This window comes from Lycorma delicatula, chromosome 2 (genome assembly GCF_047948215.1).
Source record: "Lycorma delicatula isolate Av1 chromosome 2, ASM4794821v1, whole genome shotgun sequence".
NCBI classification, from domain to species: Eukaryota; Metazoa; Arthropoda; class Insecta; order Hemiptera; family Fulgoridae; genus Lycorma; species Lycorma delicatula.
In genome coordinates this window covers 184858073-184872727 of record NC_134456.1, presented here as the reverse complement: position 1 = coordinate 184872727, position 14655 = coordinate 184858073, and the positions used below count along the sequence as shown (strand labels likewise).

The 14655-nt window shown below is 29.8% G+C and overlaps 1 protein-coding gene across 1 annotated transcript in view; it reads left to right on the top strand.

The window, feature by feature from the left end:
* The window catches only part of LOC142320333 (hemocyte protein-glutamine gamma-glutamyltransferase-like), a 120315-nt gene extending 107892 nt beyond the window's left edge, over positions 1 to 12423 (top strand). The window contains exons 14-15 of the mRNA XM_075358038.1: positions 2878 to 3017; positions 12001 to 12423. Of these exons, the coding sequence (XP_075214153.1) occupies positions 2878 to 3017; positions 12001 to 12142 (282 nt within the window). The 3' untranslated portion in view covers positions 12143 to 12423. The remainder of the gene's footprint in view (positions 1 to 2877; positions 3018 to 12000) is intronic.
* Positions 12424 to 14655: the final 2232 nt, after the last annotated feature.

Here is a 14655-nt window from a genome sequence, read left to right as displayed (position 1 = left end):
TTTGGGTGCTTTTCTTTGGTAGAAATCCTTATTTATTAGCATGAATTATGTTGAGTTTACTTAAATATTTTGTCACTTGTGACTTGACAATTTTTTCCACAACTTTAGATAGACTGTTTAATAAGCTTATTGGATGGTATTTTGTGGAAATGATCTCCCAACTTGAAGAGTGGGATAATATTAGTAATTTTTAAATTTATTTGGAAAACACCCCGCGGCAAAATATTTATTTATTAATTCTTTAGTAGGCTTATCTATATATGGAGTGATTTTTTTTTTAAGTGTGTTTTTAAAACCATCAATATGCTGAATTATTTTTGAGAAGAGTAAGAAGAATTAGAAGAAGATATTGATAATTTCATTTTCATTTGTTGAAAACAGAAAAAAAGAACCATGAGTTGCCATATCTCCATCTGGCTGATGATTGCCATGCACAAAAGATGTAATTGCATTTAACAACTTTTCTGCATATTCTTTACCTACTTGATCAAAATGGACATTTAAAATGCCAGAGTTTATTTCTGGAATAATTTTTGTTTTTTTTTATATTTAATTGTTCATTTATATAGTCCCACGTCTTTTTACAGTTTCCATTAGCTAGTAAAATTTTACTTTTATAATAGTCGTGTTTATATTATCTAATTAGCTAGCCTAAAAGATTTCTATTTTTTTATACTTGGATTTTCAATTTTCATTGAAAGGTTGTTTGAGTAGTGTTCTGTATAATTTAAATAATTTCTTATTGATTTGACTAAGCCAATAGTTATCCAGTTTTTTAAAGTCTATATTTCTATGTTATATGTTTTTTACCCGTTACATTTTTTATGTGATTGGTAAGTTCATTCAAAAAAGTATTTAGCATATCATCATCATCTGGCCCAACAACATTCTCCCACTTTTCTACTTTTAAAATTTTGCACTAACATATTATAATCTACTTTTTCATTACATGACTGCTCTTTAGTACTGTTATTTACCTTTTTTCTATTCTGAGGTGAAGGGTAGAGTGCCAAAATGATTGGAGATGTTAGTTTTAAGAATTGATCCGATAATATTTTCAAAATAAAAATTAGTTTTCTTAAGGAATATTTAATTGATACAAGATTCAATACTTTCTTGTACCCTTGAGGGTTTATTTATATATGTTTTTTGATAAATAGCCATTTGATAATAGTAGACCAAAATATTCATAAACTTTTTTAATGTTTCCATTTAAATGGATGTTAATTATCCTGATTAAGATAATGTTATCACTGTCCCTAACCCCTGTGAACACTGATTCAAACTGTTAAGGAATTTATCCACAACTGCAGATAGTAATCTACTAACAGCAATGAGAGTAATCTTTGTGGAATCTTGTAAATTCTCAATACTTAAAATTATTGAATTTACTTCTAATGATTCAAAATTAATTCTTTTAACCTTAAATATTTCATTGAAAAAACTCACAAATACCATTAAATTTGTTATAGATACCAGGCTCATCATACACTAACTATCCGTTTAGATTATAATTAAATTGGTCATAATCAGTTACCCAAGTTTCTGTTAAAATTATTACATCACACCTAATACTGCAATTTGAAGTACATAGGCAAATTCATCAAAATTTCTATTTAAGCTACGTTTGTTCATTTGTACTTTGTTAAAGAATTTCCAACATTATTAGAATAATTTTGTGGATTAAAGCTAAATATATTATCGATCTCAATTGTATCATAAATTTCATTATCAAAATTGTTTATAAGAACCAAAATAATAAAAGTAAAGAGAAAGAAACATAAAAAAGAAAAGAAGAAAAACAAAATAAAATAAACTGGTAATGAAATCAAGAAGTAACCACGCAAATATCTCCATGTCTCCGGTATGTTTATGAAGCATGTATTATAATAGGAAAAATAAAAAAATTATACTAATAATAACAAAGGTTAAAACTGTTACTCCATTACTACTATCACTATATATTTCACTTTATAATTTTAAATAATTGTGATAAAGAATTAGCTAACTTAGTGGCTCAGGTAAGAAGTACATAAATTATTACTGAAATCACTGAAAATAGCCAGTCTAAAAAATTGAATAATGGTAATAGTACAAAAAATACATACACACAATCCATATAGTCTAAATAATTATGACTAATGCTAATAATTCTAAAAACACTGAACACACAATCCATCACTTACACTAACCAACAAAAATCTGCAAATCTTCTTTTTTTAAATATTCTTCTCACAGCAGCTGATGCTGACTGACTAATTAAGATCTTTCCGTCTTCCACAATACGAATGTCAGTTTATTTTTCACCTTGAGATCCCTTGCTGCTCCTATTCTGTAATAAGGAGATAGATGTTTGATAAATAAATGTTATTATCCTTCAGTCCTGGGCTGATTTCTGTTGTTTTTAACCCATTTTTCTTCTTCACAGGCAAGATCCATGTATTATTGTATTATTAACATTTCTATAGACAAAGTTGATGATAATAGAACTCAAATTCTTAGCATTTGGCACCCTTTTCATGATTTAACTCTATTTGAAGAGCATAAACAACAGGTTCCAAGATGTTGTGTAAATCTTTATTTGATCTTCATGAATGCTACCAACTGCTTTATAAAAGAACATTATCGGCAATAGGAAACATTCTTTAAAGTCTCATACGTAATGGCTAGTTCCTTTGCTGATCAGAAACGAATACATATAATTAATGAATGTTTCAGTTTCTAAATAAATATAAAGTTTGAAGAAATTTAGTTGGACCTCTTCTTTTTTTAAAATGGTTAATAAAAAATATGATCATCACAGTGATGATCATGATGAAACATTAAGTTAATGATTATAATACGCATAAATTATGTTTTCATCATTTGTTATTACAGATTCAAGGAGTTCCAAAAGTTGGAAGTGAATGTCATGTAACTTTGTCATTTCAAAATCCTCTTCAAATGACATTAACTGATTGCTCATTTAGCGTTGAAGGATTCGGTTTGCAGCGTCCGAAAATGATGATAAAATACAGGTAATATAATTATGTTTTCTAATTAGCTAATCCTATTAAGTAACACTACAGCACGAACCAATATACAAGCTTAGTTGCACTAGGCAGGTACTTGCCATGATACGCATAATATAATCGAACCTGTTTTTTACCTCATTTTTTTATGAATGTTTTATCCTGTTTTATGGTTAATTAAAATTAAGTACAGTTAGTTATTTTTCTTTAGAAAAATGTAAATGTATTTTATTACATTGTGCATTACATATTAATCTACAACATTACACGTACTGTATAAAAAGTATGTATCTAAGGTAAGAACTTAACTCATAATTAGAATAAATGTAGGCTATACTTAAAAGCCTGTACTCAATTGCAGATTAACACACTGTATTTTTATTTTTAGGACATAATTTTTTCACAATGATAACACAAATAATGAATACTCTTTTTTTAAAATTGTACTTTCTTTAAAATGAACTTTTTTTTAAAATTGATTAAAAAACACTAATCCTAATGCATTCTTTAGATTTGATAGGTAATGTTTACAGTATATAATTTTTAATGCAGTAATAATTTCTTACTTGAAAAAATGAGTAATTTTCTGTTGTTTTCTGTTTTGAGTAAGGTACTACATTCAAAGAAAGTTTCACATTTATTTAAGTACTCAAAAATACTGACAGGTACTTCATCCCTGAGCTGTAGTGTAAGCCTAATTGTTTTAAATGATTGTAAAACCTTGTCGTCGGTAGGTTTTCTCTCCACCTGCTGGTCTTTGCAATTTTCATCATCATCTTCTTCTTCTCCTGCCAGTTCAGAGGACTTACTAACACAATGAAGTATGATGTCATTATCCGGAAAATCAGAAATGGTAACCTGTTCATCCGTAATGTTGAAATCTTCCAGTTACATTTCCAGTTCTTTGGAGGAAATTACAGTAACTTTTAGAGTCATATCATCTTCTTCATTCCATTCTGTCGTGGTGATACTGAAACCAGCTTTACAAATACAATGGAATATTGTTTCATCGCTGACATCATGGGTCCATACTTTTGATAATTCAGAAGTGCGCTTCTGAAGATCACAACATTATCAGGGACAGTCTCGTTGTTCTGTACAATGGTTACAACTTTTTTCCGGATTCTTTTTTGGAAATGCAATTTAAGATTTTCAATTACCCCTGATCCACTGGTCATATAATTGACATTAAGTTTGGCAGGAAAAATACAACTTTTACATTATTTAATACAGAATTAATGTCTTGGAGATGTGCTGTACAATTATCAATAAAAATTATAATTTTTCTTTTTTGTCTGGTAATCTATTTGTCCAGCTTTTTTAGCCACTTTGTAAAAATTTCAGTAGTTATCCACGCCTTTTTCTTAAGTATGTTGTCTAACCTCTAGAGATTAAACTCATCAAAAACAACACAGAGTTATACTTTTGTCGATTACCAACATTTTAAGTTTTTCCGTTCCTAGTATGTTTGCAGCCATTAACACCGTAATTCCTAGTTTACTTTTTTTATCACCAAAACACGGATCATTTTTAAAAGTTAACATTTTTTTGAAAAATAGACCCGTCTCGTCCGCGTTGAAAATGTCTTTTCACCGATATTCTTCTACTAAAACACAGTCTGCTTACAAGTTTCACAGTCACTTTCACTTTCTCCAGAAAATACTTTATGAATAATACAGTGTCTCTTTTTACACTTCTCTAACCACCCATTGCTGGGCTGGAAATCTTTGTTTTCTAATGCGACCCCAAATTCCAGCCAGGACTTTTTCTTTAATTAATGTGCCGGATAACGGAAGCTTTTTTCCGCGCTTCACTGTCAAAATGGCTTCGTTATCACCATACCTTTTAATTTTTTTCTCACTCGATTTTCTTTACGCTGGTCTAGTTCTTGTAGTATCATGTTCCGATTTTTGAAAAATTTGTGAAAGAAATTGTTGCGTTATGACTCTCACATGTCTTTTTACGGGTGACCATACTATCTCGATCGGATTCAAATCAAGATGGTACGGTGGGAGTCTAAGAACACGATGCTCATGTTTTTTTCAGAAGTTCATCCAAGTGATATTTTTGTATCTTTACTCATTCATGTAATTGTAGTTTCAGCATTTTTGAACTTTACGGAATATGGGTTTTCTCCAGCTAGTCGGTTATATTATTTCTTCTGGAGTTAGAATTTGGCGTTTTATCAATACCTGTATTGTGATAGTGGGCGTTATCAGTAGCTACTACATATATTGGTATAAGATTTGGAATAAATTTTAAACATGCCCATTTCATGAAATTGTCTGAATTCTTCTTGTCATGGTAATCGCCACTTTTCAAATCTCCAGCTTTTTCCAAGTTAGTATTGCGTTCGGAATAAAACCGATTTCTCCTCCAGTATGAATTACTTTTAAATGGTCACCTTTATTAATCGGCACATGAAGTCCCTCAAATATACCACCAGACCACACATTTTTCGAACAATGGGTACTTAAAACGTACGTTTCATCCAAATATACAATTATACCATTGCTTTGTCTGTATTTAGCCATTGCCTGCAAATATTCAATTTTCTTCCACCTGATATCGGATTTCTCAGTTAAAAGTTTTTTATTATTTTCAGTTTTAAGCCATTTGAAACCTAACTATTTCAAAATAACAGCTAAAGTTGATTCACTGCCTTTAAAATCAATAGATGATTGAAGTTCTGGCCTTAATTTTTTTAAAGTAGGTAACTAATTCTTCTTTGAATGAAATTCATTAACTGTTCTTTTAATTAAGCCTAAATCAAAACTGTCCAGTCCACTGACTGGTTTCGAACGTCGTTTATATTTTTTAGGCGTTCTGAAAGAACACGATTGGATGTTGGCTGAAGAATCATGTCTTTTTTTCTCTTCTGAGTTTTTGAATTTTTGTTCTTAATTTCCCACAAGCAGTAGCTGTTCTTTCTTCACATTTTTGAATGTCAATTATATGTTTGTCGCCAGTTAATTTACCTACTTTTAGAGGTTCTTTTTTCATAAAATCATAACATTATTGATAATATCAGGTGCTCGACTCGTAAGTTTTTTTTTCTTAACTACGGATTTAAATTTTGCCATAACAAACCGCATTAATAATACACCAACAAAAATAAAACAAAAAATAGCATATAAAAAAAAATTGCGAAAAACAATGAATAATTATAAAAGAATATGGCCGCACAATAACGCTATCCGAAACCATCACTGAACACGATATAAATTGGACTAAAGTTTATTTCTTTATACACACATTGTGTACTACGAATGACAGATTTAAATATAATCGTGCCGAAAGACATCATTTCTAACTGCATGGATACATTTTTATAGGCCTGTAAATAATACCAATCATTGGTTAAGGAATTGTTATTATTTACAAGATTGAGTCGTTAAGCATTTTTATACACGTAATCAACTCAAGTGGAAAGAATTGAACACACAACAACGTAAATGTATTGTTTGGGCGCCCGTATTGTTTGTAAGTCGAAAAATGAAATTAAAATAATAATTATGCGCAAAAATAATGTTTTGGAAAACAATAATATAATGAGATGTCAGCACGTGACGTTACAAGCTCGTATATTTGCTGGGGCAACTACAGAGTCATTCACGGGAACCGGATGTTTTTAAAATAATTATAAAAAATTGAATATTTACTTTAAAAAGTTTTATTGGTACTGAAACACTTGTTAAATCAAAGCATTTGTTACTTACTCGTGAACGAAAAATTATGTCCGGCAAGTGATGTCTATTTTGGGCAATACATTGTTGTAGCCTTTCACGGCCTCAATTCTTTGCAGCATGTCTACATAAATCTGGGTGACGCGATGACGAATTGCGATCTTTAGGTCCTCCAATGTACGCGGTTTATTGTCGTACACACGCGATTTCAGAAACCCCCACAGAAAAAAAATCACAACTACTCAAGTCGGGGGACCGAGGGGGGCAAGGAATGTCGCCGAATCTGGAAACGATCCGTCACGGAAACAAGTTACGGAGAACAGCCATCGTTGCCCTCGCTGTGTGCGCTGTAGCTCCATCCTGCTAGAATAACACATTTTGAAAATCGATTCCCCGGTTTCGTAACTCAGAGATGAAAAACGTATTCAACATCGCAATGTAACGATCAGCTGTTACAGTTACGGCAGCGTCATTTTCTTCAAAAAAATATGGTCCAATAACACCGACCTTTCCTATTGCACACCAGACAGTCACCTTTGGGCTATGAAGTGGTCTCTCGTGAAGCTGATGTGGGTTAATTTCTGCCCAATACCGGCAATTCTGTTTGTTGACGAAGCCATTCAGATTGAAATGGGCTTCGTCACTCATTAACAATAACAAATTTTCATTTTCTTCAAAAATAGTAAGCATTTGTCGACAAAATTGTAAAGCTGCGTGAAATCTTGCTCGTTTAACTGCTGCACGACGGCTATCTTGTAAGGATGGAAATGCAGTTCTGTGTACAGAATTCGTACTTGTGCACATTTGAAGCGCTGCTGAATGCCTCTGAATAGAGCGGCGTGGGCTTCTGACAATGGCTTCCCTTACTCGTTCGATGTTCTCCGGAGTGCTAGCAGTTCATCGGGGACCCGGTGGTTTTTTCTTCAATATTGAACCACTTGTTCGAAGGTTGTTTACCCATCGCAATATTGTGTTACGAGGAGGGACACTTGCATTACGATGGATATTAAACTGACGGCGGAAATCTCGCTGAACAGCAGTTACGGATTCGTCATTTCGCACAAAACTGTCATACGCGTACAGGCGTTGGTCTAGCGTCCACGGCTCCATCTCAATGACTAAAATATAAATACTATGAACAAAGGATACGTCAGACACCAGACACGTGTCCCTCCCACCACGAACGCCCGAGTACAACCCACTTCAAAAACATCCGGTTCCCGTGAATGACTGTATAATCCCAGGAAAAATTATTGCTGACCTTTATGTATGCACTGAACAATAGATGGCGTATGTGTTAATTGTTTTTTCAAGAATTCTATTTGTTATGTCTACGTATTGTAGATAAATGTTTCATTTATATGAATGAATAAAAGTTTGCACAGTAATTTTTGTGTTTTGCGTTAGTGAATGGATTCTGCGAAATTCCGGTACTTGGCTAATGTGTAGGCAGACAGTAACTTCAGAATACGTGTTTAAATCTTTTGATTAGAATTTTATTGTTTACGGTTTGTAAGAGAAACTTGGGAATTTCGCTTTAACAGTTCAATAAAAATATCCTGTCATTCTTGACAGTGTCAAGAATACTGTGATTGTATACAGGTACATTTTAGGTAAGGAAATCAAAAGAATAACTACCTTAAATTCATAGAGATGTTCTTAAATTTAATTTCATTTTTGGAAAAAAAACATTTGTGTTAATATACAGTATGTCACCATTGCGTTATATAAAGGAATGAGTACGTTAAATAGGGGTAAATTTATACGCAATTCTATTAAAATACCACGGTGAAGTAAAAAATTTTGTAAAATCGAGGTTCGTTACATAGAGGCTCGATCGTATTACCTTTTCCGTAACACTGTACTCCAGTAACCGTAAGTTTTGGGTATATGAGTATTTTTGGTAATAAATTAAATTAAATCTAAAAAGAAATGTAAACTAATAAGATTATTCATTTATTTAAATTCGTTATTCTATTATTTGCAAGTAAAAAACTTTTACTTAAAGTTTAAAGTTTACTTAAACTTTAAAGTTTAAAAAACTTAAAGTCACTTTTATTGTACATTTACTAAATTTGGCTTGTTTTATTGCAAGTTTACAAATTCATCCACTGAATTATAACATTGTGCGCGCGATTGTATGTTTATCTGTAAAAAGTAAACTAACTTTTAATTTCGCATTCAGATTGGAAGAATTTTTGGTACATTCCTATTATCCTGTGCATCCATTCGTATGATTGGTTGAAAATATTCAGTACTGTCATTCGTTGTTTTTATTATGATGCAATGACTTAAACTTTCGTAGTGAGTGTTATTTCTGTATTAGACGTATTACTTTCATCACTATAAGCATACGCCAAGAATGGTTTTTATATTAATATTATTAGTTTCTAAGTATATTAAACTAATGCAACAACATTTTTGAATCAATGGTATTTCTATATTAGCGGATTATCTGGATTATTCCGTTTCATTGTTTGCACGAAACTACACTTGAACGATACAACTCTTTTTATGAAAACATTAAGAAAAAACTTATTTTAACCAGAAATAGTAATTTATATAATTGAAATTGCAGAATTGTCTGCAGTTCTTCGTTTGAAATTATTAACCGTCGGCCGTCCTTCTTGACGAAAAATGGATTTTGAAATTTACTTTCACTTTAATAGTAAAATAATTTAATATCATCCTTGATCTAATTATTTTGTAATCACTACCTGTATGTAGTTTGACGATAGCTATTCTACTAATTATTTCTGCGAGTAACGAAAATGAATCAAACGTAAAAATCCAGTTTCATATTCTTTGTTCCAATGAATTGAGATTTTTAAGAGCTTTTAATGAAATGAGAATAATTTTCAAACAACGGAAAGTTTATCGATACATTGAAAAATTCTGTAGATCTTCAATTAATAATGGGAATCCCCTTCCGAAAAATATACAAACGTATCTTTTTATCCTCGACTTACTAAATGGGTGGAAAAAGAAACCGTCTCATTCATATTAGCTATCTGATTTTTTTTAAAGTAATGAAAAATGTAAAATTTCATTTTCGAAACGATTAACGTGTAAAAATACTTTTTAAATTCATTGCGATGGGCTAAAGGTACAATATTTGAGTGAAAATCAAATGCTCTACGTACGTAATACAAAAATATGTTTTCCCCGTTCAAATTTATATCTAATAAAAGATATAATATTAACGACTAACTTAAACCGTACAGTGTATTTAATAACTATAACAAATTAAAATATCTAAAATCATTACTTTTGGTTTCGTAATGTTTCAGTATCAAACTAATTCATAAAAGTTTTTATGAATTTTAATTTATATTTGGATGAACGAGTACTTTGTATACAAGTATGTTATTAAAAAATTTAGATGACTAATTAATTTATTCTGCACAAAATAGCGGCCCCTCGATTACAAAGTCGTGCGTTATTTCTTAGTCATTTGCACCAAAGAGTTAGTTAGAGTAACAAAGCAAATGACTACCTATCCACAATGCTAAGTTAGCTATCATAACAATTTTGTACTAATTACCACTTCACTTGTTTCATTAGAACAAAGTAAAACCCTAAAGAACTTTTATATAAACTGAAATACAGAGTTATTTTCAAAACTAAGTTCCAAAGTGTATATCAGTCGACACTAGTTTCAATTATAAATTATCAACATTTGATGAAAAAAAATTATATTTACCCGTAAAAGAAGTATATAATACTTTTTTCGAAACTAATTAAAATATTTAATTTTTAAGCATTCGAAATTCTAACAGAACTTCATCTTATTAATGAATTATAATATTAATGAATTAAAATCTTATGTACTTTTAATTTTAAAAAGTGTATATGTAATTTAATAGGCGTACAAGGAAGTCATGTGGTGTCTACTTCAGGTTTTTCAATTATTGGGCAAACAACTGAACGTTAAATCTGTTTTACTTGAAATTTTCGCAAATTCCGGATCGTTATATAGGATTTAAACAACAATATTTTAACTTTCTATCCGCCCGCGCGCGTGTGTATGTGTACAATTAACCTACCTTGATAGTGAACTTTCCTAAAATTTGAATGATTTGGTATGCTTTCCACCAGAATTTTGATAACATTTTTTGGAATTTCTAATTTACGATAATTATATTTATGATATAAAGTATAATATTATCATAACAGTATTTCCTTTATCAGTCATAGCATTATATTGAAATTAAATAAGCAATTAGCCAAAATAACCTGAGTTATAAAAAAAAAAAAAAAAAGATAAAAACTTCAAGAAAGTACATTGTTACTGATAATTTATATGGCTATTTTTAATTCGGAACTTAGGTCAACCAGACTAAGATTCAATAAACTGATTTATTCACACTTATACAACTGATTTTTTATTTGTAATTATACAGATGGTATTATAGGTATGATTGGTTCTATGTAACACAAGAAAAAAATGCCAATGTCATAAGAACAGAGGTACAAATAACATTTTTTCCCCTGAATCGTCTCAGATAAGCCAGCTCAAATTAATCTGAAAAATAATACTCTGCACTTAGTGTAATCCCAATCTATCATAATCCTTTTCTTTATCAAGTGTCCAGATTTACATTTTTAAAGTATATCACAAACTAAGATTGATTATAAAAAAAACCAAAACTTACTCAGGTAATTTATAACAAAAATTAGAAATACCTTAGAACATTAAATCCATTAGAAATAGGTAATGTAAAATAGTTTTTCTAAAATTCATAAAACATATATACGTATAAGAAATAGAACTGTACGTATAAGAACACTACTAGGTAAGCGTCTAAACACACTTTTACCGAATGCGTTTTTGATTTGACTAACCATATGGAATAAATAATGTTTCGTTTGTTCAGAAATCCTATGTTATTTGAGTCTGAGGTTGATATAAATTAATTTGTATTAAAGGAATAACAAAAATAATTATCTTTTTCTAAGTTGTCGTTAAGTAATTTAAGTTATGTTAAGTAATAATATTATTTATTTTCTTATGAATATTGGAAGTCTCTAGATATTTCATGCAGCTTTCTGGATCGGTGCCCATAGGCAGCCGCATCCCTTGTTCATGACGTATGAGTGAGCTGTAGTCTTGTACAGCCTTAGGCCGACCATATCTGAGACGTATGGTTAATTGAAACCGAACCACCAAAGAACACAGGTATCCACGATCTAGTATTCAAATCTCAATAAAAGCAACTACCTTTATTAGGATTTGAACCTGAGAACTAAGTATTAATATTAGTACAGTATTAAGTTAATTAAATTATTATTTTTATTTCCAGGGATATTCAACCGAATGAATTAGTTTCATTTACTGAATATTTTCATCCAAAATTATCTGGTGAACGTACAATTGTTGGAACATTTACATCAAAGCAGCTGTCTGAAGTCACTGGATCAGCAACATTCTGTATTCAGGAATAAAATACAAGGACGTCAATAAGAATTCTTAAAAAAAAAATATTTCAAAGAAGTTTAAAATGAAAAATTAATAAAATCTGATAAAAATAAATTATTGTTTGTTTCTTATTATCATTAAAAACTCACAATATGTTTAGTGCTAAGTGTAAAAAATGAAACATAGTGTAACTGTATGCATATTATCAAAACTTTTCTTCACAGATCATTTTATTCATATTGAATACTGATAATTATAAATATTTGTGCGCTAATTGTTTTAAATCTAACGGACATCATGTATTATAAACACATTATAATGATGTATTTAAACTACCTAATATTAATCGACTAACTATTTAATTTTGATTTTTTTTCTCTACTTAATATTTTAAAATTTTCAACTTTAATAGAAATTTTTCATGTAATCTGATTTTTAAATTTTATTAAAAGATAAATTTTTCAAACATTTTTGCAACTTTTTATTATTTTCCTCTTTTTAAAAATAAACTCTTAGCAGGTAAAAAATAAGGTGATATGGAAGCGAGAAGAACTAAAGAAGAGAGAATGACTCATTAGGTCATTTAAAATACTGCAGTACATAAGATGAAACAGTTTTCAGCATGATATGGAAGTATTTTACTTGTAATATTTCCACAAAAATTCTTTCATCATTATAATTTTTATAATAAAAAAAAATCTCGCTGAGATCTATTCAAACACAAATTTTACCAGAAGGAATTCTTATTAGCGTGTATTAGTAGGAAAGCTACCTCTTAAAATCACCGTCTTGCGGGTTGATGTAAGACATGAGGAAATATAGAGAAGTGGAGAAGAATATTATGTAGAAAAACATACGTAATATCAGAATATTAAACAAAAAAAAAGTAAATATTATATCGTAATAAATTTAGGATACAGAACTAAAGTTGTATACTTAGTAAATAAGTAATGATTGAGGTACTAAAGACATTTTTTAAGAGTATTCCGCCTGAAAATCCTGTAAAATGCCATAACAAATAAAGTAGTTTTGTAAAATAGTTGAAAAAGACGACTAAAGATGGTAGGTAATATAAATTTCTTAATAGTAGTGCAGAGAAGAAAACACATATAAAAAAGGAGTTGTGAAGAGATATGAAAGACGAAATAAAAACAATACTAGCTCGGCCAGAGGGGTAAAATATCGTTAAATGTAAAATAAACTAATGGCATTAAAACAAAAAAAAAATATTATAATTATAAAATAACACATACACACACACACACACACACACACACACACACACACACACACACACACACACACACACACACACACAGAGAGAGAGAGAGAGAGAGAGAGAGAGGGAGAGAGAGAGATGAGAGAATGTATGAGAAGGAGAAAAGGAGAGATACGTATTTGGTGTTAAAATCCACTAAAATAGTACAGAGAAGTTGCAATAAAGTTTGAGCTTTACTTTATTTATTAAAAATGTCTAAATATTTGTTTTAGACGTACTTAGTAAAAAATACGTCTTTCGACAACCTACTGAAATAGTGGTAAAATAAAATTAACTATTATAATAATTAGCAAAATATCAAGAAAGAATAATGAATACAAGTTATATATATTAATTATATTAATGTATTATATATATTAATACGCGTTAATTGAAAAAAAAAAACAGCCTATATTTTAAAATTTCAATCTCAAGAACCCTTCTTATCATTTAATGAACTTGATTTATACAATGAGAAAAAACGCTTTATGAAAAGCTCTCATTGTAGGACTTACTGTTGACGAATAAAGGAACAGTCTGGATAAATTTAATTTTAAATCAATATTCAATTTTCTACAAAACATTGATAAAATAATTATTCAGATCTGATGAACAGTTACTCAGTTTTAAAATTGTTATTGGTACAACCGTATATTTAAAAAACTATGCACAAGGACATTCTAATTTACATATATTTATATAATAATACACACGTATAGTAATCCGTTTTAATAACACATATATTCAACTTCGTTTTTAAGTTATCTTTGTACTAGTTACCATTTAAAAAGATTATTTAGAAATTAAAAATCGTGTGAACACAAAAAAGCCAATAAAAAATGTAAATATTTTGTTTTATTTGACAAATATATGCATCATTTCAAATAAATTTACTATCCTGATGATGACGTGTTAAATATAATTTTAACCGACATACTACTATTGTTGGCATGGATAAATATAATAATTCTGCTGATTTAGAAGCATATACTGCTTCTAAAAGTAGTATTTGCTTCTAAATATAGATTACAAAAAGCGTATAGAGCTTAAATATAATTGTATAGAGCTTATAGTTGCTGCTCTTTGCAGTGAAGTAGTATTTTTTACGAAAAGAGTGATTATATAGTGAAGAGGAGTTTCACTGCCTAGAATCCTTCTGCCATAAAAGAAGAACAGACTACATTTTGTTATTTACAATTTTTTATGCGTACCCAACAAATATAATTACACACGCGTAGAATCTAATAGTTTCAATAATTCACGAATAAATTAAATTACAAA